Here is a 27,617-nt window from a genome sequence, read left to right as displayed (position 1 = left end):
CGGGAATGACATCCGGCACCGCTACTTCCGGCCCGGAAGAGCTGTGTCAGGGTGCAGGGACAGGGCAAGATGGCGGTAGCGGCTGTGATTGAGTTCCAAAGAGCGCAAGAAATGCTGGTGACCGATAAGGCTGCGAGCATAGATATCCTTCAGTCCATAGGTAAGAGCGCTGTCATCGGTATTGCAAGTGTGTGGGGGCAGTAACTGCTGTCTCTAGGAGGCACATGAGGATAGAGCTGGGGGTATTGTAGCCTGTAGTGGAGGGAGACAGTATGGCATTGTTACAGCTGTATGGGGGTGGAGAGTAAATGCTATATATATGCACTGTTTCTTGCAAGCATACTGTGTGTGTGTATATATAAGTATGTATCTATATACAAGTATGTCTGTGTGTATGCATTCTTATTATTATGATTATTGTTTATATGTTGCAACAAGGGTTTCGCAGCGCCCAACAATACATAAATAAGCAAAAAAACAAATAATGAATTACAGTACTAGACAATTTAGGACAAGTACATGGTAAATAAGTATAGTTACATCAGGACACAGGACACTGAAGCAATTATCAGGTTGCAGAGCTGTATATATTATAAGAAAAGTACATGAGTAGAGAGGGCCCTGCTTGTGAGAGCTTACATTATAAAGGGAAGGGTAAGACAGACAGGAGTGACACAGAAGGGGTAGCGGTGAGCATAAAAAGACTGTTAGGATGAAAGATGGTTGGGCTTTATGCGAGAGGGTGTGAAGATGATCAGTTCTCAGTTCAATCTTAGACAATTTATGTATATATGTGTGTATTTGTGTTTAAAATAGCACCCTTGCAGGCAGTACAATATGTTTTTGTGTTCTACATACTTGAGTGTATGAAAACTGTGTCTAGATGCTGTTGTTTGATTTGCAGTGAAGCGAGATATCCAGGAAAGTGATGAGGAAGCTGTACGCGTCAAGGAACAGAGTATCCTGGAGTTGGGTGGGCTCCTCGCCAAGACGGGACAGGCTGCTGGTGAGCTCAGAGGATAAAACCTCACTGGGTTATTTTGTGGTCCTGTTGTGTTCATGTCAGGTGTTACTGATTATACTGTATATCTGCTATCATACTCACATTTCTTCCTTTGGAACTCTCAAACACCGTACACACGGGGGAGATATATTGCTAGCAATATATTGCTTAGTTTCTCCTTTTCATCAGCGACAACAGATGGTCGCTGATGAAAGGAAACCTCTGCCGGGCGGTGCCGCAGAAGTAATCAGCTGGTCGCAGGAGCAAGCTCCTGCGAACAGCGATTAGAATGGGGCTGAAAACGGGAGTGCGCACCCGGCGATTTATCGCCGGGGCACACTCCCATCACTGGCAATATGGTCGCCAGCGACCATATTTCCAGGGATTTCAGCCCCTATCGCCCCCGTGTATACACAGTGGATGTTTTTTCCAGCCTGTATGCAAATCGATGATGGGGAAAATCGCTGGGCTGAAAACTGCTTGGCGCATACACACTAAGCAAGTGATTATTATTATTATAATTTTATTTATAAGGCGCCACAAGTCTTTCGCAGCGCCGTACAAAGGAACAATGCAGGGAGACAAAACTTGGCATAACATTGAATAAATAACAAAAATACAGTACAAATAAAGAGCACCACAGTTCAATACACATTACAGCTTAAATGTAAGTAGTGAGGACTCAATCAACATACAACTAGAGGCTTGAGGCCAATGATGGAGGTGAGTATGCAGACGAAGATGGTCACTGAGTGTTGGAGTAAAGGAGAGCTGTGAGTGAAATGTGAAGAGAAGTGGGCTTTGACAACAGGAGGGAAGAGGGCCCTACTCGGAGGAGCTTACAATCTAGTAGGAAGGGTAGACAGACAGATTACAAGAGGTGCAAGCGAGGGAGTGGTGGTTAGATAGTAGGATGTAAACAGGCAATGGGTCGGAGAACCAGCTGGTTTATGCAGTGGAAGGGTACGCTTTGATGAATAGATGAGTTTTCAGTGCCCGTTTGAAGCTTTGCAAGGTCGGGGAGAGTCTAATGGAGCGAGGGAGTGCGTTCCACTGAAGGGGTGCAGCACGGGCAAAGTCCTGTACTCTAGCATGGGAGGCAGTGATCAGGGTGGAGGAGAGACGATTATCCCGAGGGTGGGTGAGTTTCCTTAGCAGGACGCTATGGGAAGCCATCCATTCCGTTGCTCTTCTGCTGGTAATACCAGCAGATTAGCAACGATGGCAGGCAATTATGCGGGAGCACGCATCAGTGCTCACCACTGGCCTGTACACAATGGGCGGCTTTTGAGCTGAAAGCACTAAAACAACTATACTGAGCTGATTTCAGCTCGAAATCGCCCAGTGTGTATGGACCTTAAGTGTTAACATGTGAAGTAATATCAAAGCTTACAACTAAAGAAGAGTAATACCAGAAGATGCTATTGTCACAGAGAGCAATTTTTAGGTGGTGGTCCAGTTCCATAGATGGTTTTACAGTGGAAGTACTTTGTCATCTCACAGTATTATTGAAACAAATTTATATGTTTGAAAGTTGAATTTCTATTCAACTTTATTTGTTGTAGTGCAATTTACATTTTTATTTTCTCTTTTTTGTTTTTTTGTATTTGGATTGTGTTTTTGTTGTAGAGCTTGGCGGGCTTCTGAAATATGTGCGTCCGTTCCTGAATGCCATCAGTAAGGCAAAAGCAGCCAGACTCGTGCGATCCCTGCTTGACCTGTTCTTAGACATGGAGGCAGCAACTGGGCAAGAGGTGAGACAGTAGTAGGCATTATACGCCCCCATACAAAGGAATAGACAAGCAGATGCTAATGTTCTCCACTTGTATGTAGGTGATAGGATTTTAGTACACTTAAGTGAGGTATCAGACCTCAGTATCTTATGGTAGTGATCATTTTTAAATTGAGGTTTTATTACCATTAGGGTTCCAAAGGGTTTAATTTGTATATATAACCATCACCTTTTATTGCTATGCTGTAATGTATCTTACTAATAATTCATCAAATGATCAGGGTTATATATATGCAAGATACGGTTTTGTGTAATTAGCACATTTAAGCAATTGTCTTCTAAAATTAACAATATACTTATATTTTTATGTTGTGTAGGTTTTAAATAATTCAATTTTCTTACTTACAAAAGTTACATGTGGAGAAACAGCATTAGGACATTGTCCGATGTTATAGAATTGTGCAGATTTCTGGCTAGGAAACCATGCTTGTTACAAAAACAATGATGTTCTTCCTCTTTCACATTCACAATACATTTGCTTATAGTAAATGTATAGCGGAGACATAGGTTGAGTAGTGGTCTTACAATCCTCATTCATTTTTCTTGTTGCTCTAGTCAGAGCCCTGGCAGCGTGAAAGTGCTTACTGTTTAATGTCCTAATGGTGGCTCTTCATCTGTGTGAGGCAGGGGTGTGAGAGTTGTTTCTAAACGGGCCCATACACGGTCCGTTAAACGGATCCGTTTGGGTCTTAATTAGCACGCTTAGCATCGGATCGCATGCCTAGTGCATGCGGTGTGCATGCAATGCGATCCGATGCGAAGTTTAGCTAGTACAAAAAGTATGTGCAGCACATACTTTTTGTACCGTACTATGTGATGCGCGCATCGCATAGTACAAAACGGACGGTCCGGGAACGGACCATCTATGGGCACCTTAAGAATGATGGAACATGTCCTGAGGACATTATTCCAAAATAAAGCCTGTAGCAAGGGAGACAAATAATACACCATTACCAGAAGGGGCAGTACACATAGCATACATGATTAGGGAAAGGGTCATTGGTTTCTACAATATTTTAAATTGCCCCCAGTTGACCGGTAGATAAGAAAGCTAAACAGAATAGTGATTTAACAAAACAGCAGGCTGCCCCTACCATAAGACCAATACACCTTTTTAAAATAGAGAACATCCAATGGTTGGGTATTGGATTCTGGCTGTAAGAAGACCGACACGGGCATCTCATCTTATCTCATTCATGTTATTGAAGACTATCCTTAATCCTCACTTAATGCAGGCTAACCCTTATGCTGGGTACACTATAAATGATGTATACTCGCATACCTCCCAACATGACCCTCTCCAGGAGGGACACAATGCTCTGTTCCTGGACTTCCCTCTTAATTATTGATTGCCATCACCTGTTTTGAATGGGTTAATAATCTGTGCTTCACCACAGGTGATGGCAATCATTAATTAGGAGGGAAGTCCAGGATTAGAGAATTCTGTCCCTCCTGGAGAGGGTCATGTTGGCAGGTATGTACTCAGCATGACATTGGGGACAACTGACCAAGCAGCGATGCCGTCATAGGCAAGTGCATACACAGTTGCCAATGCTGGCCGCGACAGATGGTGGAGTTGAAGCTGTGTTGCATTCTGCTGCTTGGTCCTTGCTAGCAATTTTTTGGGGGTCGGACATTATCGAAATATCAGTGTGTTATGCACTATGTCACTGTCTGCGCACATGAGCTTTTCAACAATTGAATAGCTCCATTTGGTGCAAAGGAAAGAGCTGTCAGCACTAACAATTGAATTCCCACCCTTTTAATTTTCTTACTATTTTGTGCCACTGTTAATGAATATAACTATAGGCTGCCTGGTTGTAGGTTGTATAGGATGAGGTGGAGCAACAACTTGAATATTTTTTGTAAAATGCCTTTAATACTAAAATTCCTTAATAAAAAAAGTAACTTCTGACTATTTCATTTTTACATAATTTTGAGTTATAACAGCTACTGTGCTTGCAAAAATTCCAGGATATTTGCTTTTCTGTGTGGCCACTTTTCGTGGTGTTCTGCAGAAAGAGGACATTCTGTGTACTGCTGCGTGGCATTATGTGTATGAAGGGTACTTCTGTACCCCTTATACACAGTTAGCAGGAGTGGTGAAAATGTGCGACGTAACGTGAATAAGGACACTATTTTCCGGTATTATAGAAACAAAAGGTTGCAATACTGTGTGGTGTCGTTTGAATTGGGGCTACTATTGTGTGCCCACACCATTTCCGTGGAATTCTGTAATGGGGGGCAACCAATGCTCTTTCTGGCACATAAATCCAAATGATCTTGTTAATGGCTCAGCTCTGTGGTGATCACTTAACATTATTAACAATTACTTTTAAGTCTGGGATAGAAACCAACATCAAAGAAACCACCAGAACTATTCTCTGTTGGAAACCAGATCTCGTCTACCCCCAACTTCCTACCATATCTCCTCATTATTCTAAACAACCAGTTCTCACATTAAAAATGGAAATTGATTGTAAGAATCATTTTTACAAGCGCTAGAAGAGATCTCAGATTTACTGTACCTTCAGAATCTTTGAATCTCCATCTCCTCCAGATAACATGACATTGAGGAGCATAATAAATGAGGCTGCTTACTGCTCTCTTGTCTGCAATACACGGGCACTTGCTGGCAACTCCTCTTCTGAGTTATTTTTTATTTAAAAAAAAAAAAAAAAAAAAACACACCAGAGGCAATTATTTTATATGTGCAGTAATTCCATTTTTGTTTTACGTTCCAAGTGAGTTTCTAAACTACGCACTACAAATTGGAAATACATGAAAATATAACTATTTGTCAATTGAGCCTCTGGTCTTTAGATTCAATAGTTGCCCCAATTGTAGGTGGTGTCTCCCATAAAATAAACTTATTTGCCTATGATATATTGTTATGTTTACTCCAGCCGGAGACTTCTTTCCCTCAATTACTCCCTGATCTTGATATATATATGCAAGTGTTTCCTTCTATAAATTAAATACCATGAAGATTGAGGCTCTTTCTTAAAACCCCCTTAAATATTTGGGGGTTAACCTTGCAGAGGAAAGTGAGTGCTTCAGGTGTAATTATGGCCTCTTACTATGTGCATTTGAAAGGCTGACTAAAGAGTAGATGCTCCAGGAAGTATTCTGGTTAGGGCAAATCGCAGCAGCCAAAATGGTACTTTAACCTAAATATATGTATAGGTGTGGACACTGCGCTAAAAATATATATGGGAGCAGCTCATTAAAATAAAACAGTATAATATAGGGATATGAGCGCTAATTAAGAAAAGAAGTAAAAGGAAAGAAGGAAAAAAGCACCTGTAAAAATAATGGGGTTAATAAAATGTATACAGCTCTTTTAGGCTAATGTAGCAAAGTCCGTTGGGCTGCACTTTCCCTACCTCTAACACAGACTGCCGGGGTTAAGCCGAGAAAGAAGATTGTCGGAGCCGCTTGCATATATGTATATTTTTCATACCATCCCCCGACCTTTACCCAGATTGCTATGTAATCAAATTAATCAGTTGCTCTTGATCTATGTTGGGGAGAAAATAAGCTAAAAATAGCAAGAAATACTCTCTTGTGAAGTCTGCGGGAGGTAGGGCTTATCCAGATTTAGAGAAATACCAATACATCTGTATATTAAGTCGGGCCAGAGATTGGTCCCTGCGGGACAGTCCTAAACCATGGGTAGCTATAGAACAGGCTGTTATGTCTCCCTGACCTTCTTTAGTTGCCCCCAACTGCTTTTCCCTCTGAGATTGGTTCCTGTAAAGCGTTTCGAACAACTCTACTGTATGGCATAGATTGGCCACCTCTAGTTGTGAGAGAATTTTACTCATCCCAGATTTTTTCTTAAAGTCCATTACCCATCTTATTACTAATACTCAGCTAGAGTTTTGGACCATGTATGGCCTTTTTTTCCCTTAAACGATGCCCTCTTAACTGGAGATGTAGTTCCCTTTTCATACTAATCCCAAAACAGGATTTCTGTAAATACAGGTTGAGTATCCCTTATCCAAAATGCTCAGGACCACGAGCATTTTGGATAAGGGATTTTTCCGAATTTTGGAATATTTTTTTCTCCATACTTTCCTGGTCCCCCATGTCCCCTAGGCGTCCACAGCGGCCTTTTGGATCCTCTTCAGTGGCATCTCTGGTCCCAGGGGTGTATTGTGTGAGTGCGCGCCGGTGATGTAACCGGCGCGCTCGCGCAATACACCCATGGGACTGGAGATGCTGCTGAAGTGGATCCTGATTGCCGCCGTGAACATTGGGGGACAAGGTAAGTATGAAAAAACGTACGAATAAGAGAGACCTGACCTGTACCTACAATTAAGGCGGTTATGGAGTCACCGCCCCTCCCTTCACCGCCTGGACAATTGTCGCTCCCAAAGTATTATTATCCCGCTTCCTGTCCTGATCTAACAAGGGGAATATCTTGTGGTGGTGCCGATATGCTTGCAGATAGTCAGAGGGGGAAATTACCCTCACAAATTGAATGGGAAAAGGATGTACCTAATACTTCTACAGAAGAAGTCTGGGACTATATTTTCCATTCCTGCTTTAAAATCTCCAAATTCATTAACCACTCAGAAAAGTTCAACAAGCTGACTCAGAGGGCCTACTTAATTTCCGGGTATCAGCATAAGATGTGATCTACTGTTTCTCCTTATTATTGGTGGAAACGTGGCTTTCTGGGTGTTCTCTTTTGGACGTGTCCTGTTCTGTGGGCGCTGTGGACTGGGCTGTCTCTTTTTTTTTCCCAGAGTGTTAAGAATGGGTGTCCTAGCTGATCCTCTCCTTGCCCTATTCACTTTTTCCCTGTGAAGCTGTCCTTTGGGGATAGATATCTTATGGTTCTTATTTTGGTAGCCACTAAAGCTTCCATTGCTCAACTATGGTAATCTGTTTTGGTCCCTAGAATAGTGTCAATCGAAAATAAGATACATAAGCATTTCATATTTGAAACAGTGGATTGTAAATTCTCATCCTCTGCTTCTTCTATTCATGTGAAGTGGTTCCGATGGGGGAGAAAATAGTTAGAAACGGGGACTGTGCACTATCTATATTGCCCCTGTGAACTTGTCAGTTTTACGCTCTCCTGGCTCAACCTCTGACTCCTAATGTGTTGACACAATGATTTACCTTACTGTTTTATATTATTATTATACAGTACGTCATATGACTATAGTTTTGCATCTGACATCTATATATTTCTTTTGTGAATTGTACTTGAACTATACTCCTACACTTCCCTTTTTTTCTGTACCCACTGGCTTTCTATAGAACTTCAATAAAAATGTATTGTTAAGAAAAACAAACTACATAAATTATAACAATAGTTATACAAAAATTTTTTATCACAACCAAGAACTTAATTTATAACATACTATTAAATCCTATCTTAATTATGACTGCCGTGGGAAGAGGTCTGGCTAAGGGTTTGACCAAACAGGGAGATCTGCAAAATGAGTGTGGAGCGGGCATTACCAGCCTCGGTCCTCATGGCACACGAGCAGTGCAGGTTTTATCGATATCCACGCTTCAGCACAGATGCTTACATTAAAATACTGGAGGTACAGTACCACCTGATCTGAAGCCTGGATATCATTAAACTTGAACTGTTATACGGGGTACACACTGGCTTATATCACTTGTCCATTGACCACTATGTACCAGTGATTTGTCTGTGAACAACGTTGTTCAGGCATAGTGGTGTTTTTGTAGCACGGCTGATGTATGCACAGATATATTGATGCATCGTGCTGTTTGTATGGGTGATCTACCAGCAGTGATTAACAGCGCAACTGGCCATCACCCCTGATATGCCCGATCCATCTGCAGATAAGTTGATCTTCAGTTATATCTTTAGCGGTGTACCCAGTGTTAATATTTAAAGAACAATATGCTCAATAACAATGTTATTAACGATATCATTGTGTGTGTACCCTTTATCATTAATGATTAGCAATCCACAAATTAACCATATGCCCAATTGTCTGAACATGCAGTCCATCTGACGATATCATCAGTGATTGAATGTTCAGCAGGGTTCTGGGTAATGCCACTGAACGATATTGTTCAGTGTTTACCCACGGGTCTGCACTTTCTACATATCGTGCAGTGGGCCTTGAGGACTGACGTTGGCAAAGCCTGAGGTAAAGTGTCTTGGAAACCAATAGCTTGTACGGGATGCATTTTGCTTTAAATTGAAGTATAAACTGTATGCTTACATATTGTAAGTAAAGATCGCTACATTACGCAGTTCATTTCTTTACTGTGCAAGCAATATTTTGGTGCACTTTTTATGTTCTATTTTAATTATATAAGTATTGCTGATCAGCAATTCATTTTCTAATGTAGATGACCTATGTCCCCATAAATAATAACTTTGGGGCATTGGAGGAAAATGGGAAAAGCTGTTTAGTCGTACGACTCCACTTTTTTTACAGATATTTTATTCAATTTTCACATAAGAAAAAAGAAAATACAACATTACAGTCAAAATGTTTCAAATTTCAGAAAATACAATTTTTTATTAGAAATTTGTCGAAAATAATACTTCTAAACAGCAATAATGTAATGATTTATTATGCACTGCGTTTACACGCTTTAAACTAAAGTTTTAAGAAATGGGGGGGAGGAGCGGACAAAACGGATACACATAGGTAGAAGAAAAATATAACGGGTAGGGGGAAAGCAGTACTAGCATACATTAATGATAATAATGTGGTTACTAAGATAAGAAGGATACCTTATCGCATAGTTATTTAGATCAACAGTTAACATCATAAACCTGTGGAAATCTGTTGAAGAAGGTTCCAGGTGGTATTCTACGACTCCACTTTTAAGTTTGTTTTCAATTAAGTTGGTTTGAAATAAATGATTAGCCTGTATCACACAATCGTATAACAACTGAGCTCTCTTGAAGGTGGAGCTGTGCTTAGAATGCATTGAATGGGCTAAGGATGAGAAAAGGACCTTTCTACGACAGGCACTTGAGGTAAGTTGGCTCAATCTTTTATACGTTTTCCCCTCGAAAATATACTAAATGTATGAATGAATGCTAATAAGCAGTACAGCATTACATCTAAACCTTATATACTTTACCTAGAAAATGTAAAGACCCCAATACACTTATGCGATTTGGGCCAATTTCACCTAATCCAACGGCTTGGGCCAAGTAAAACCGCATATGTTTGAAATCTTATCCGATATGTGGTTCGGTGTCAGAGGTCGGACCTGCTTGCACGTCCAACCTTCGTCACGGACACCCTCCCGGCGGCCAGGAATGGGGCCGCATGTGATACATCACATGTTAAATGGTCCCGGGCAGCTCAAAGGGGATCAGATGGTCATAGACTGCTGCGAGAAGATGGCCACCTTTAGCGTTTCATAGTTTGGCCCTGTTGGTTTGTATCATCTTCAGTCTCCAGTACTGGCCCTGATTCTATTTTGACTGTCCAGTGATTATTAGCCATAATCGGAGGAGCATGCTCCTGTGACCGTTAGACTGGCTGCAGGAGCTTGCTCCTAGTGATTTATCGCCCACAACACACAAAAGACACGGGCTGTATGGTCGCTCAGGGCATTTTCATTAAAAATTAATATTCGAGTGCCAATATTGCTTAGAGAGATGTGAAAAATATCCACCTAAAATGCTAGAGCTGTAGTCGAGGCAGTTATTGCCGGCAAATGCTCTGAAGTTAATTAATATTTTGCACATCTCAGAGCAACATCGGCACTCAAATGGTTAAACCTGCTCCAATTCTCCAACATCTGATGATATTTAAGGAAAATGTTTTTCAAAAGAAGGTTTTGTAGTTAATAGGTGAAAAGTGTTAAATGTATAGGTGAATTCTGAGTGGGAGACTGATGCCTATTTTCTGGTATAAATTATTTGTTTAGCACATGCATAGAGCAGAAGGATTAAAGGATCAGTGAATAGTTAGTTTAATATATTTATATATTTTCTTTTAATGGTGTTAGTTTCTAAATACACTACAGCACTTTTTTGTAATTAATTTTTACACTTTTCTTTATAGGCCCGGCTTGTTTCTCTGTACTTGGACACTAAACGTTACCAAGAGGCGTTACAATTGGGTATGTGAGCCAGTAGATGGGGTTTTTTGGGGTTTTAAAACGGTTTCAGCTGTGCTTCTGAAGGCTTTCAGCTTTAGTGAATGAGTTTGGGTTTCAGACGCCCAGAAATATAACCTTTTTAATGTAGAAGGTATCAAGAGACACTTGTATTTGCAGAGTTATTCTGAGCACATAAACCTTTCTATATCCATTTAAGCAACTGAACTTGACAATTTTAAGCATCCATCCCATAAAAAAGTTGCTTTTGAAATTGACATTTGAGTAGAAATGTCATCTACATTAATGAAAGGACTGTATGTTTATTTTGTATTTGTAGTAGTTATATACAAAATAAACATATAGTAGTTTTATACTTATACCCTTTTTTGGCAGAAAGGTGATAGTTGAGAGCCCTTGATGTTCTTTTCAGTTTTTTAATTGTCTCCCCTGTGAAGGTAGTATTACCTCTTATGTTTTTTTCCAGCCAGAGTATAGCAGGTAGAAGGATCCGTTCTCTATTCTTCCACTGTCCACTTATCATTTAGAATGCCCTCCTAACTGGCGATTAATTTCCCCCTGGTGAGAATGTTAGGGAGAAGTTGCGCTAGAAGTACTTTGATTCCTATTTCTGACCTTTCATTTATTGAGAATTTTTTTTTTTGCTGACCATGTGAAATGTTTTCATCTGGATCCTAGCTACCCAAGTTACCTAACCTGTCAGGTTTCTGATCTTGTGGCCCTACCAGTCAATTATTTTTTTTGAATGTTACAGAGGTCTGATGCTTATTTTCAACCCAATTTTTAATTGCATGTTGTCTTTTTAACTACAAATATGGAACTCTTGTGCCCACCCAGTGACAACCAGGTAATAAACCATCTATCTGTTAACTTTTCCACCAGGTTCCCAGCTTCTACGAGAACTGAAAAAAATGGACGACAAAGCCCTTTTAGTTGAGGTTCAACTCCTGGAGAGCAAGACCTACCATGCCCTTAGCAACTTACCCAAAGCCAGAGCAGCACTGACTTCTGCCCGTACCACAGCCAATGCCATCTATTGCCCACCCAAGCTTCAGGCTGCCCTGGACATGCAATCAGGTTGGTATCATTCTTTCTATTCACATTTAGTAAATGTGTAGGTTGTTTATCAGAAAAGGATCACTATCAACGTAAGCATTGACCTGAGGAAGGTGGATCTTTGGAGATAGGTGTAAAGGGTACACCTGCATAAAATCACTTTGTTTTAGAATACTGTTTTTGGTTTTCAAACCAATATGCTAAAGTGCTGAGAAGTGCTGTAAATGTCTTGGTGCCTGCAAATTAGTCATTGCATCAGGGAATATTTGTCATTATATAACATTAAAAATTTAGTTTATAGTATCTCTCTAAAAAAACATTTACTAAAAGGTAAAATGTACTTGTCAAATCTAAGGGGGGTATGCAATCTTGGATCATGGCTGTCGATCCCCACCGACAGCCGTGATCCTGGCCCGTTTGTGGTCTGATCGACCGCAGGACGACAGGCAGGATTCAATGTGAAAACAGCCGTGGATAAGCGATCTGCGGCCGAGAATGCGATAATCCATGGCCGTTATCGGCAGAATGTGCCCGACAGCTTCTAAAGTCGGGCCCGTTCTGCCGTGCTCCTGCATCAATGCTGTCGCTAAAGACAGCATTGAATAGGGAGCCGCCGCTATTTCCCACGTTGGAAATAGCAGTGGCACATTGCATACCCCTGTAAGTATCCACTCCCTGTATCTGAATGATATAGGTCCCTCCCACTTCCTATGCCCATCAGGGACCCCTGGGAATTCTGCTGCTTTTCAAATATAAATGGCTTTAAGTTGCTCCTTTCGCCTTGGCCTGTTTTAACATTAATGCTGTACCTAGTTCTAACCTTGTTACTGAAGCCTGTTTTGAAGATTTTTTTTTTGAGCATCTGTTCTATTAATGCAGATTGGATTTAAAGTGCACCTTACCTGCATTAAAAGGAGGCAGACCTTTTTAGCCTTAAAATGCATGCATAAGAATGAAGCCTAGATGGGCCAAATGGTTCTTATCTGCCGTCAAATTCTATGTTTCTAAGCCTAATGACCTCACCTCAGACAAGGAAGTTGGCCACCTTAGCGATGTCAGTTGTTTCTATGACATTGGTGGGGTGATGGTGCTGTGAACATCCTATGTTTATTAATATTCCATACTGTACTTTCCAGGTATTATCCATGCAGCAGAGGAGAAGGACTGGAAAACGGCTTACTCCTATTTCTATGAGGCTTTTGAGGGATATGATTCCATTGACAGCCCCAGGGCTATCACAGCCCTGAAGTACATGTTGCTCTGCAAGATAATGCTGAACACGTAAGTGGTTTCTTAAAACGTCATCAATCTCTGATGTTTACGTTATTCATTACATTTGTTTGTTGAAATTCTATTCATTACACTGTCTATGATTGCTATTACATTTTACATTTCTATAATAATAGTTTGTGTATTTCATTGTGTGGTCACCAATAGATTAATGCTTGTAATCCTGCATGCTGTGGACCAAGATCTGAAGGTTTCTGCAGTTGAGACCAACAGATTTTAAATCATTTTGTGATTGTTATCTTCGAGTAATTATCAGTTTAAACTGTAATTAACGGATTTAATTTTCTGTATCAGACAAATGACCTCTCAGGATTATAGAGTGTATGTTCTACAGAGAGCATTTTGATTGGAAAATACATGTTTGTTTCTTCAACAGACCAGAAGATGTGCAGGCCTTAGTGAGTGGGAAGCTGGCACTCCGTTACGCTGGGCGACAGGTTGGTACTTCATTCTCTGTCTTCCTTTGGTCATAGATTTTGAGTAATTGATAGTCACTTTCTGTGCTGGAAATAACTGAAATGCTAGTTGGAGCACAATACATTTATTGATTGACAGAAGTTGGTCATCTTAAGTCAATTCAAAAACATTCTGTCCCCAATAAGGTCCTATGGGAAAGTACTCATTACTCAGTGACTCAACCCGTAAAAGCAAATGTAAAATGCACATCGCCGACTATCTGTGGAGCCCGTCATTTTCTGGAGTGATATTATAATCATGAGAATCCTGATTTGTTTTTCTCCTTATTGTAATTATACTAATACATTTCCTGTGATTTCAGGAAGGCTCTGCTTAAATAATAAATGCATTAACATATATATTTGTTTTTCAGACCGAAGCATTGAAATGTGTGGCCCAAGCCAGTAAGAACCGCTCCCTCGCCAATTTTGAGAAGGTAAGCTAGACCTCGGCACTTAAAGAGTTTCGGAAAGTCTAAGCTTTCGTGAACTTTGCTTGTGTGTAATATATATATATATATAATCAGAAATGCCCAGCACTCATCCGTACATCAAACAACTTGTGCGGTGCGCGCAATCTCTAGATAGAGAATATGTAGCAGACACTGTGATGTGCGGCACTCGTCAAACTGACATCAGGTACATCGCAAAATAAATAAGCCAAAGGCAGTGCGGTAAGTCAACGTTTCGGGTACTCAAACCCTTTATCATGTCTTGATAAAGGGTTTGAGTACCCGAAACGTTGACTTACCGCACTGCCTTTGGCTTATTTATTTTGCGATGTACCTGATGTCAGTTTGACGAGTGCCGCACATCACAGTGTCTGATATATATATATATATATATATATATATATATATATATATATATATATATATATATATTTACACACAAGCAAAGTATAATCTTATAATTTTATAAATAAATATATAATATCTAAATATAATTATATAATTACACCTTCCTAACCTCTTTTTACTGCATGTCTCCTTGTGCAGGCACTGACAGATTACAAAGCAGAGTTACGGGAGGACCCAATTATTAGCACTCACCTGGCCAAACTTTATGATAACTTGTTGGAACAGAACCTTATCCGAGATATTGAACCCTTCTCCAGAGTACAGGTAAGAGGTGGCAGTCACAGGGAGCCCGATAGGGAACAGTTCCCACATGGCCTTGAGAAGGGATGTTGTGTTATTAAGGGAGGCTTAGTGTTTTTTTATGCATAAGTTAGAGATGCAGCACCCAATATAAGGTTGGATGTGACCCAAGAACATAGAGCCAGCTTTATGTGTAGACCAGGCATGGCCATACTACGGCCATCCACCTGTTGTGAAACTACAAGTCCCATCATGCCCTGCTTTGCTATTAGGGAATGCTGGGATATGTACTTTCACAACAGTTGGAGGCCCACAGTTTGGCAATGGGGCGGCAGTACGCGTCCTCCGACCTTTTCATGCCCTACTATCCACTAGGGCGTGGAGTGAGAATAGAATAGTGTGGCGAGCGCAGCGAGCCACCGAGCCCGAAGCGTGGCGAGCGCACGCGGACACCTTCACAGGTATCCGCGTGCCCTTGCGGGCTTCACAGGTGTCCGCGTCCCCTCGCGAGGCTCGCTGCGCTCGCCACGCTTCGGGCTCGGTGGCTCGCTGCGCTCGCCACACTATTCTATTCTCACTCCACGCCCTAGTGGATAGTAGGTCATGAAAAGGTCGGAGGACGCGTACCGCCGCCCCTCGCCGGCTCGCTGCGCTCGCCACGCTTCGGGTTCACGTTGATAGACACACTTTGGGGATAGTGGGGTAATGAAATGAATAGCAAATCTTATGCAAATCGCATGCTAAATCGCATGCAAATCGCAAATCGCATGCGATATCGCATGCAAATCGTAAGTACCCAAAATCGGGAGCCCGGATAACTCACAAGTACCGTTAATTTAATGTTTCACTATTGTCCTACCTATACCAACATAAACAAAGGCCATAAGAAATTGCTAAATTAAATAATTATTAATCCTTAAATAAGGTCATTTGAGGTATAAGGTATGAATGAGTGTCTGACAAGACATACAGGTAATCTACAGTAGCAAATTGTGCGGGATTGAATAATACTTTTAGTATTTCACTAGTCCTTGCCAAAGGGTAAAGGCCCCTATACACCGGGCCGATTTGTCCTAAGGACAAATTGTACCAGTTTGCCCAGAGCCTCCCCGGGAGGTTCACTTGTGATCTGGCACTTGATGTGACATTCTTACATGCAATAGTTCGCATGCGATTTATTGCATGTAATACTCCTGGGGAGCTGCTGTGGTGGTAAGGACGGGCAGCCCGTAGTAGCAGGATCCGAGCGGCGAGCTGCCCACCACCACCAGCTGGCCGGACCCTGCTGCTCGCCACAATGGGAAGTAGGTCCCAGATTGGGTAGTCGGACGGGCAGCAGATCTGACCGCTGCCCCACGTCGGACCTGAGGGGACATCAAACAGCTGATTTGGGACTATTTCATGGTGGGGACCACCGAAAAGCGTCTGAGACCGATGGTGAGCACCGTCGGAAGGGGACGCGCGAGCGTCTTGTGCGCGTGCGTCCCCTTCTGGAGGTTTGCAATCCGACAGCCAGACCCCTGCTGAATGAGAAGGGCTCCATCTGATGGCTTCTGCTGAGTTTCATTCTAAATCTGTGCAGCAAGGTGCTCCCATTCCCGCTGCTTCTGATTACCTGTGGCTCCCCTCAGACTCAGCTCCTCTCCAGTTCTGCCCTCCTTGGTCCTGACAGCACTGTTAATCGCAGTAAAATGCCATGAGTGGGCAGGGCTATGATTGATTGCGACCCTGGATCAGCCAAAAAAAAAGACACATTTGGCCCATCAGGGGGCGGGGGGGGGGGGTTCTGGGTACTTCGGAACCCCCACCCCCCTGTGTGCCCTACTGACTGGGGATGTGTCACTAGCTGCCTTTGCCCCTGGAATGCTGTGACATTTGAACTTTTATAAATAGTCTGAATACAAAGCTTGGAGTGTAAGTTCCTTTTTTATTTACACCACTTCACTGGGATTATCATGCATGTAAAAGATGCATTTTACAAGACAATGGTGACTCAAGCAAGTTGTAGGCCAGGCATGTCCAACCTTGGCCTTAAAGCTGTTTTGAAACTACACATCTCAGCATGCCTTGCAATAGTTTTAGCTATGCATGATGACAAGGCATGATGGGACTTGTAGTTTCACAACAGCTGTAGGGCCAAGTTGGACATGCCTGTTGTAGGCCATATGCCTCATACACTCCTGGGCAGGTCCAAATCTTGTTATACAGTATGTGCATCACATTCGTATTTAAAGAAAAGAAAGTGCTTTGAGAACATTACCGGTCACAGAGTGACCAGTGATAATGATATTGTTATGCACCATACACTTGTTTTCTTAGTTTTATTTCACTCTATTTTTGTATGTATTCATCATGATTGATATTCTTATGTTTAAGATCAGAGATTTCTTACAATATTGTTTATTGAATGTTAATTGTGCTTCATTATTTTGTAGATTGATCATGTATCCAGTCTCATCAAGCTATCAAAGGTAAGAATTAAAACATATACAGGTTGAGTCTCCCTATCTGTATATTCCCCAAAAAAAAAAAAATGTTTAGAAAACCATGGATTTTCTGAATATTTGTTTTTTTTTTGTTCCCCACCCACCACGCCTCTTTTTCATACTTACCTCATCCCCGGGTGTCCGCGACGGCCATCAGACACCAGGAGACAGGAGGTTTTTCAGAATATTTCACTTTTTTTTGTTCCCTCGCCCTGCCTCTTCTTTTTTTATACTTACCTCGTCATCCGGTGTCCGCGACGGCCATCGGAATCCTCCTCAATGGCATCCCCGTCCCAAGGATGCATTGCGCGGACACACAGGAGAAGTCACCCTCGCGCAGTGCACCCCTGGGACCGAAGATGCTGCTGAAGAGAATTCCGAAGGCCGGGTGGACGTGGGGGAGCCATTGCCGGGGGACCAGGTAAGTATGGGGTTATATTTTCATCACAACCATTTAAGTTTACAACTCCACCTCAAGGGTGTGTATGATCTTATCAGTGCATTAAACTTTACAGTAATGCTATTAAGGTACATTCACCTCACTACTTAGGAAGCTAGAATGTGATTATGTTGTGTGTTTTTTTTTTTTTTCTTTGTACACTTGAAGAACCCTTTATAGCAGCTAATACAACATATGGTATTACTTGAGGTATGAGTTCCATGTGTGAACTTGGTAAAAATGTTTTCTATTTTTCACATTGTGCCACTACAGTGATCAGTGCTGCAGAGTTCAGAGAGGTTTATATGCTTGTACTGTATGGGCATATCCACATGTGGTTCCATTTTTCTTACAGCATAGGAGGCCTAGTGGTGATATAGGCTATTACACCTCTTGCAGCCCAGCTTGAAGATGCAGGCTGTGTTTATTTGGTGCTTAGTGTATACACTAGTGGTCAGAACTGCCTGTGTATAGATGTTTGTGGTAACCCATTTGATTAAATTATATTCATGGTTCTTCGCAGCCTGAAGTAGAACGCAAACTCTCCCAGATGATCCTAGACAAGAAATTTCATGGTAAGCTGCAATAATATATTCTAATTGGCATCTTTGCGAATGACATTCACTTCCTTTCCATGTCCCAAACCTTGCATGATGATGAAGGCTTCAATGCGTTGGAGCATGTAGACAAGACATACACAGCCATCTGGGCACACTTCATTAGCAAATCAGTGCAGGGGATTAACAGAGGCTCAGCGCCCAGGCTGCATGCTAGAGATAAGGGATCAAGAAGATGGCTGCTCCCTGGAGTCCATTTAAATACTTGTTACATAAAGCGCTTAGACTTCTACTTATGTTACTTTTGTGACAGAAAATCAAATTTAACTACACTCTGAAGGCGTAGAACTGGCCAGCATTGCCATGGTTTGATCTCTCTCTTTACCGAGTCACTAATTAGTATGATATATTTATATTTAACTGCAGTATGTTTTTTTAGGGATGAGACTTTCTGTAGCCATTTTGTTTTTCTAACATCTTGTTTCCTTGTTGAGGTAATAAACCCACCCCATATCCCCACAAAGTTGTACTGGAAGTTTTCATACAAACTCTCTTTTTCCCCTGCTTCCATTAAGTGCTTGCCTACATGATAGCTAGACTGGTAACTGCAAATGGATTGTCCTTTAAAATTTTAAGGTTGCTTTATTTTAGTCGGCCTGTCTGTCGCTCTCTCATGTTTGTGTCTGCGTGTTTTTGTTTTTTTCTTTTAAATGGAGGCATCCTTTACTTCAACCTCCAACCATCCCCCCTTTTCCAATAGAAAATGAGGTTTGATGCCAAGATGGCTTGGTCACGCACTGTGCTCGCAATTCCGAAAGACTAAATCCAGCCATAAGTAGACGGTTGAAGAGGTTTGGTGGCTTACACCAGCTCTGGGCCTGTGATAAAGGCAGTGTAATCCATCTCTAGAGAATGTAGAAGCAGGTTATATTAGGAGACTCTTTTTGGAAGCGAACATGGGCTTTTTAAAATTAATCTGAGGGGGGGAAATAAAGCATTAAACCATTGAGACATGGTAAAAAGAAGGGAAGGACAAAACTTGTTTGCACAATATCTTCATTTTGTTAAATATGTTTGGTGTTATGAATTCATCCACATTTTATATGGCACTAATATTGCAATGTGCAAAGTCATGGAATTAGACTATGGGGTATATTCAATTAGCATCAGATCCATTGTGACATGCATTTGTCGGAATGGATTTGACAATATCTATTTAATGAGCAGCCAAATATGACTGACTGGGCCATTCTGGTGTCTTGTCCTGCTGCTGCTGTCAGCAGCTACTTGTGTGCGAGGTAACAGGGAGCTGCTGGAGATGAGCCGCACTCAGCCTTGTGGCTGCCTGCCGGTCAGGGAGCGCTTCCAGGGGACAAGAGGTTAGTGAGGACCGCGGCCTTCAGCTGCCCCCACCGTTAAGCGCACTCTCTCACCCTCCCTCATCCAGCTTCCCCATCTTTGGTCCTCAATCTGACTTTAAAATAGTCAAATTGAAATTGTGGAAAAGGGGGCCAAAACAGCGGCCATTTCACCGATCCACGTGTTTTCCAACATGTCGGAAATGAATGACTTGTTAGGGGAAAAAAAGGTACTCTTTACCTAGCACGGCGTCGCGGCCGGCCATAAATGTGCACACGATGGCCGCGATGCCCACGATTTGCCATAGGAATCAATGTTAAAAGGCCCGATGGACACGATTTTAATGTTAAATGGCTCAATGGACCCGATTTTACCATAGGAAACAATGTTAAATGGCCCTTAGAGCCCAAATACTTACCCTGAACTATGAAATGGCCCCCCCAATTGTTTACGCCACCCCACGATCAACGTCAACCCGAAGCGTGGCGAGCGCAGCGGTACGCGTCCTCCGACCTTTTCATACCCCCACTATCCACGTCGGCGTGGAGTTGAGAATAGAATAGTGTGGCGAGCGTAGCGAGCCACCGAGCCCGAAGCGTGGCGAGCGCACGCGGATACCTTTACAGCTATACGCGTCCCCTCGCGGGCTTCACAGGTGTCCGTGGCGACGCGGACACCTGTGAAGCCCGCGAGGGGATGCGTTTACCTGTGAAGGTATCCGCGTCCCCTCGCGGGGCTCGCTGCGCTCGCCACGCTTCGGGCTCGCTGCGCTCGCCACACTATTCTATTCTCAACTCCACGCCGACGTGGATAGTAGGGGTATGAAAAGGTCGGAGGACGCGTACCGCCGCCCCTCGCGGGCTCGCTGCGCTCGCCACGCTTCGGGTTGACATTGATCGTGGGGTGGCGTAAACAATTGGGGGGGCCATTTCAGAGTTCAGGGTAAGTATTTGGGCTCTAAGGGCCATTTAACATTGTTTCCTATGGTAAAATCGGGTCCATTGAGCCATTTAACATTAAAATCGTGTCCATCGGGCCTTTTAACATTGATTCCTATGGCAAATCGTGGGCATCGCGTCGTGGCCATCGTGTGCACATTTATGGCCGGCCGCGACGCGACCGACGCGATTTCCATGTTTAACATGGGTTTCAATGGGAAATCGCGGTCATCGCGTCGGTCGCGTCGCGTCGCGGGCAGACATAAATGTACCCGCGATGCCCGCGATGGGCGCCGTGCTAGGTAAAGAGTACCGAAAAAAACAGCCCATATTGAATAGGTCTGAACTTCTTCTGACCTCAATCAGTTGGAAACTGCCGTCTTTCCGACCAGACGTCCGTTTAGACCCTTATATAGAAAATCAGTTTTTAATACTTAAATATTATTTATGAATTCAAATGCTCGATTGAGTGGCATTCAATACTGGGTGTCGGGCATGAACCATGCCATTATTTATGCTCTATCCTCTGTGTTGATTAATAGAAATGTGCAAAGTGACCCATTTGGAGCGTCCAAATGGCACTTTGTCTCTTCAACACTTTAGTCAGGACGTGAGCATCTTGTTAAAAATTAAAATAAATTGCATAGAAACCCCCCCCCCTATCTTAAATGTAAGATAGGGTGCTCATAAACAATTAAATTGTCCTCAAATGTGTTAGTCTTTAGCTGGCAATAGCATTTTTCTAAGACCAAAACTATGAACTAAACACAATTGCTCCAGTACCTAGTAAAACAAAAAGTTATTACATATAAAAACACCTCTTTTGTCTTTAACTCATGTGGGGAGCACTGCAACACCAGTGGCACACGCCAAAGATGCCATGCTTGGAGGAAATGCTCAGGAGCTGCGCTACACAAAACTAACTACTTTGAAAACAATAAATGGGTTTCTGGAAAAAATATATTTTATGTTTTTTATAATTCTATTTCCCCTGATTACTTAGAGCAGGCATTCCCAACCACGGTCCTCAAGGCACACCAACAGTGCAGGTTTTGTAGATATCCAGGCTTGAGCACAGGTGACTTAAGTAGTATCTGAGGGATTCTGATTAAACCATCTGTGTTGAAACCTGGATATCACTAAAAACTGCACTGTTGGTGTGCCTTGAGGACTGTGGTTGGGAACGCCTGACTTAGAGTGAGACTATCTACACACTTTCTTTTTATCCTTTTTAAAGCTGGGTTCAGTCAAGCAGCCGATATATCGTTGGCGGGGAGTAACTGATATGTCATTAAATGACTCCATTCAAACATATTGCATCAGCCTTGTAGCCAAGGCAATGGCCAGTATATCTGCAAACCACCCCGTACACTTGCTGCAGAGGCTGCCAAAGATTTGCATCAGAACTGGGTGGGTAGTTGTCAGACATGGCACCATGCCGATTATTTATTATGTGTGTCACTTACCAATCTTCAGGTAGGTTGGCCGACCAGCTGATACATCGTTGGTGTAGCCAGCATTAGTTTCCAGCTATAACATTTCTCCTTATTCTTAATTAGGGCTATGTTTAATGTTTATGGCAGTGGTTCCCAAACTGTGCTGTGGCTCCCTGGGGTGCCTCTAGACACTTACAGGGGGGCCGCGGGTTGGTGGTCCAGGACCAATTCAATTTATTTATGATCACATATTTAGTGTTCATTCTAGCACCCGCCATCTTTGAAAACCCATGCAGTTTCTCTTCCCTGCCTGGGGTGTCGCTGTCTGCTGTAGCACTTCTATCGCAGGTCTGGTTTGCATATCAGTGCTGATGTACAGACTACACTATGCTAGAAGCACTACAGTAGACAGCGACACCCCAGGCACGGAGGAGGAACTGCATGGGTTTTCAAAGATAGCGGGTGCTAGAATGAACACTACATATTTATGGACAAAACCAGTGCTGGTTGCTGCCGATTATAAAATATATGGACAATCAGAAGCAAATCCTGTCCTTTCATACATAACTGAACATAAACACAATCTACTTAATTTGATATATATATATTGTTGGGAAAAATTGTGATACTCTAGGGCAGTGGTAGCCAACCCTAGCCCTCGAGAGCTACCAACAGTTCACATTTTCCAGACAACCTAGCTACCCCAGCTCTAGGGTGCCGTGATTCGAAAAAAGATTGGGAAACCTTGGTCTATGGTATGTTAGATCTACAGTGTCTAGGTGTACAGTGAAAACGTTGACAACTATTGATCAACATGGTAAAAGGTAGCCAAGAAAAGGGTGGTCAAATGTCGACAGCGTTTATCATGGTTATTTTGATGTCTAGGTGACATGGACATCATATCATGTCGCCTCAAATAACTCTGTGCTTCCCATGTGATTGCATGGTGCCTCGCTGTGGTCAGCACATTATTTTATTCTAACTATGCCCACGTAGATGGTAAAGTTTAACAAGATTTTTTTGTACAAAAGAGAAAACAAAACACGTCGACCTGTTGACCTGCGATCTAGACAGTGTAGATCCAGCATTGATTCTCTATCCCAAATCCTGTATAAAAATTCCTTTTTCCTTATGAATTTGGTGGAGAGAGCAATTAAGAAACCATACAGTTCCTTTTAGGAATCTAAATTATATTATTAAATTATAAACCTATTTTTGATACAGTATTTCTGTCCTTTTTTACAGGTATTCTAGATCAGGGGGAGGGTGTCTTGATAATTTTTGATGAGCCACCTGTAGATAAGACATATGAAGCTGCTCTGGAAACCATTCAGAACATGAGTAAAGTGGTGGATTCTCTGTACAACAAGGCCAAGAAACTGACATAGGTAAGTGATGGTGTGTTCTTACAGAATGGCATTGAGGTTAGAGTGGGTACACACTATCCGATTTTAATCAACTAATCATCGTTCAACAATATCATTAATGGCGCTCACTCCCGTTAATTACCGCAAAACCCGTCCATCTGAACGTGCAGTCCATCAGAGCTGTGATGACTCCCAGCACGCTTTTAATGAATGCTAACATTATGTATATAATGTATAACTTGTGAACAAAGGGCCTGATTCAGCAGGGTTCGCTAAGCAGCGTACATACACTGCTTAGCGAGCCCATATACGCAATGTTCCCTCTAATTTTACGAAGGCTGTGTGCGGCAAAAGATTTTGGCTGTGCAACTTTTGAAGGAAATTTAAATTTTTGTGCGTCACTTATATATAACTGGAAAATGACGTTCAGCATTTGTGTTAACTTTACTTCAAATTGATATTAAACATTTAAACTTTCAAAACACAGCACACAATGTAGTTAATGGGTGAAACACACATTAATTGAGTCCACAACTGTAAAAAGGGACCACTGCTGCTTTGTGCGCTCTGTTGTAATGTCTGTGCGCATGCTCGTCGAGTTGTGTGCGCGCGCACATGCGCACATGCGCACAGCTTAGAGGGAACACTGCATATACGCCGCCTGGCCGAACGCCGTTGACCATCAAATTATTTATCTTCCCATCGTAATATCAGTATAAATTCCACCGAAGACTGGTCGGGTGCTGATGTCATGGGGACACTCATAAAATGCTGGGCGTTCCCCTCCAGCTGCCCACCCCTCTCCCTCCCTGCGCGAACGCCTCGTCACATGTGGGACTCAGGGGGGGGCATTTGCACAGGGGGTCTGCAAAAATACACATGCGCAGACACCCCACCATCGGAACGGGCCGGAATTCAGCCACTTCTGAGCCATGCTGAATCACCCTCAAAGTATAGACCTGCTGGTCTATTATTTTGCTAGGAACAAGTGATATTGTGCATTACTGAGGTACAGATTTATGGCGAGCATGGAAGCGGTACATCTGTCAGAATGAACTTAGGTCTACAGTCATTAGGTCGACCCCACTAGGTCGACTGGCAGGAAGGTCGACCTGACTTAAGGTCGACATGGGCCAAGGTCGACATGACTTAAGGCCGAATTTGCATAAAGGTCGACATGAGGAAGGTCGACTGGTCATAAGGTCGACATGGGTTTTTCACTGTTTTTTATCTGAATGTCGACACAGTCGACATGGACACAGTTGCCAATGAGAATCGGACCCTCGCATCGCTCGCTTCGCTCGCAATGCTTCGGGCACGGTGCCTCGCTGCGCTCGGCACACTATTTTATTCTCCCACCACGCCCTAGTGGATGGTAGGGCATGAAATACCGCCTGTCGGCACATGTCGGCTCAAAAAAACAGTGAAAAACCCATGTCGACCTTATGACCAGTCGACCTTTATGCAAATTCGACCTTAAGTCATGTCGACCTTGGCCCATGTCGACCTTAAGTCAGGTCGACCTTCCTGCCAGTCGACCTAGTGGGGTCGACCTAATGACTGTAGACCTAAGTTCATTCTAATAGATGACCGCTTCCCGCGAGCATGGATGCATGCACTAAAATGGCTTCACCTTAGAGAGTCTGGAGAATGTAAATATGATTAATATAGAGGTTTGTCTGTTCACTTCAGTTACTGGCACAGCATGGCCAGTTTAGTCATTACTAAGTAAAGTTGCAGAGAGTAGCTGTAAGTACTCCTAATTTAGTTTTAGTGAAACTATGTGTAATTAAGCATGAGGCTGCAATTCTGCACATCCTAACAGATGAACAGAGAATAGACTCCTTATGTAACACTTTTAAGCTCAACTTACATACTTGCGCTGCTTCCTCATCAGAACAGGATGGTACTGTATTTTGGGGTTGTAGGAAGTGGCAACAGGAAAAGATTGCCCAACATGTCTGCTTAGAAGTGTTACTGGGCAATAGTGAAGTTGGCAACAGCAACCAGAATCCACATCTGCTTCTGCTTTTCATGCATCCCGCAGTGTATATTTGTGTACAGTGCTGCCAGCAATAACTGCATAAGTGTAGTAACCAATAATGATGATCCAGGATGAAAAAAAAACGGTACTCTTTACCTAGCACGGCGCCCACGATTTTGATCGTGGTCATCGCAGGTAAAAAAATCGCGGGCATTGAATGCACTAAAAAATCGGGTGCGATGCGACCGACGCGATGCCCGCGATTTCCCATAGGGAACAATGTTAAATGTCTCAATTGACCCGATTTTCCTGTTCAATGCCTCAATTGACCCAATTTTTCCATAGGAAACAATGTTAAATGGCCCACAGAGGCCAAATAGCCACCGTGAAGTGTGAAATGGCCCCCACAATTGTTAACGCCACCCCACGATCAACGTGAACCCGAAGCGTGGCGAGCGCAGCGAGCCCGCGAGGGGCGGCGGTACGCGTCCTACGACCTTTTCATACCCCCACTATCCACGTCGGCGTGGAGTTGAGAATAGAATAGTGTGGCGAGCCCGAAGCGTGGCGAGCGGACACGGATACCTTCACAGGTAAACGCGTCACTTCGCGGGCTTCACAGGTATCCGCGTCCCCTCGCGGGGCTCGCCACGCTTCGGGCTCGGTGGCTCGCTGCGCTCGCCACACTATTCTATTCTCAACTCCACGCCGACGTGGATAGTGGGGGTATGAAAAGGTCGTAGGATGCGTACCGCCGCCCCTCGCGGGCTCGCTGCGCTCGCCACGCTTCGGGTTCACGTTGATCGTGGGGTGGCGTTAACAATAGTGGGGGCCATTTCACACTTCAGGGTGCCTATTTGGCCTCTGTGGGCCATTTAACATTGTTTCCTATGGAAAAATCGGGTCAATTGAGGCATTGAACAGGAAAATCGGGTCAATTGAGACATTTAACATTGTTCCCTATGGGAAATCGCGGGCATCGCGTCGGTCGCATCGCACCCGATTTTTTAGTGTATTCAATGCCCGCGATGGGCGCCCTTCTAGGTAAAGCGTACCAAAAAAACTTACTATGGCTAATATTTCTTCTTAAATATTCATGTGATGGGAGACAGATATGGCCAGCGTTGGTGTAGCACAGTATGAAAGGCAATAACGCCGGGCCTGTGTAACTATATATAACACTTATTCATTTCTATTTTATAGGCCTTTTAAATAACCGGCCCTTGAAGAATCTGAGCAGCAGGAGCGGCGGACAACTCTCCTCCTCATGTGGGATAGTGGAAAAGGGGCAGGGGCTACTGAAGGGAATTTTTTGTTTTTTTCCACCTCTCTTCCCCCCCCCCCCCATAACCATTCTTCTTAGTAACATATTTTGTTATGAATGAATGCTTTTTAAAGTTTCATTAAGGGTTACTTACTAGCCAGGGCCCTCCCAGGTTCTGTGTTCACTTCATGCTCTATTTCCACTATCTCACTGTTCCACATCTTGGGGGTGGGGGTAGAAGATTTGCTTGTTTTATAGGTTTTTCTGTGTATTTACCTGGAGCAGTGATGTGGGTAAGGGTCCCTCTGAGCTTTGCCATGGTCCTAATTCCCTTTGATCTCTAGGCACATAACCGAATGTTGCTGTACATGCTGTGTACAGTGTAGTAACTGCTAGGAGTCCGGAAGATGATGGCTAGGGTCCATGGTTCAGCTTCCACAGGGAACTCTCACTTCTGATAAATTATATAAACGGGTTTGCTGCTTGCAGGGATTTAATAAAACAAAAAAATTACTGTTAACCGCTCCTGTTACCACTCCCCTGTCCCCGCTTATGTCTTTTTGGGTTTCAAATGTCCCATAAGAGGTGCACAATTTCCACCCAGCTGAAACCAGAGTATATCTGATGTTCAGATGTGTTCCAATAAAAATCTTTTTTTTTTTCTTTTTTTTCCCCTTCTCTTTGGTGTTTCCAAAACATTTCTGCATGCTGGAGGCTTTATCCATTCAATTACACTTATATTGTAATACTGATGAATATGTACAGATGGTATTGGTTCAAATGTATCAGTTGTTTCTGCATAAAACCACATTCTAGGTCTGTATATCTGATTGTGGCTTAAAGTTCACTGGTCAATGTCACAGTGGCAGGAGGGTGCTTTCTGGGCTGAGCATGCCAGTCAGCATCAGGGATGTTCTCATGATTTAATGATTGTTCCAGGATTCTATCAATCCATTCCCTTTTTGTACCGTTTCAAGCTAGGGAGATTCTCTATACCAGGCAT

At 42.9% G+C, this 27,617-nt stretch overlaps 1 protein-coding gene across 1 annotated transcript; it reads left to right on the top strand.

Moving 5' to 3' along the window:
• PSMD11 (proteasome 26S subunit, non-ATPase 11) lies at positions 1-27,276 on the top strand. The gene is made up of 14 exons (XM_083147474.1): positions 1-160; positions 905-1,006; positions 2,633-2,757; positions 9,715-9,786; positions 10,829-10,886; positions 11,766-11,960; positions 13,076-13,220; positions 13,606-13,666; positions 14,059-14,121; positions 14,683-14,808; positions 17,220-17,255; positions 18,233-18,284; positions 23,245-23,387; positions 26,554-27,276. Exons 1-13 carry the CDS (start codon positions 70-72, stop codon positions 23,385-23,387), a joined length of 1,269 nt encoding a protein of 422 aa, XP_083003600.1. The 5' UTR covers positions 1-69; the 3' UTR covers positions 26,554-27,276.
• The last annotated feature ends 341 nt before the right edge of the window (positions 27,277-27,617 follow it).

Source organism: Crinia signifera, chromosome 6 (assembly GCF_055691185.1).
Source record: "Crinia signifera chromosome 6, ASM5569118v1, whole genome shotgun sequence".
Taxonomy (NCBI): Eukaryota; Metazoa; Chordata; class Amphibia; order Anura; family Myobatrachidae; genus Crinia; species Crinia signifera.
This window is presented reverse-complemented; position numbering and strand designations above follow the sequence as displayed.

Bases quoted from the DNA above. Each gene is read 5' to 3' on its own strand.
- PSMD11 (XM_083147474.1), top strand. From the start codon at position 70: ATGGCGGTAGCGGCTGTGATTGAGTTCCAAAGAGCGCAAGAAATGCTG. The intron at 10,887-11,765 runs GTATGTGAGCCA...CTTTTCCACCAG, and splicing joins CCAAGAGGCGTTACAATTGG to GTTCCCAGCTTCTACGAGAA. The intron at 17,256-18,232 runs GTAAGAATTAAA...GGTTCTTCGCAG, and splicing joins GTCTCATCAAGCTATCAAAG to CCTGAAGTAGAACGCAAACT.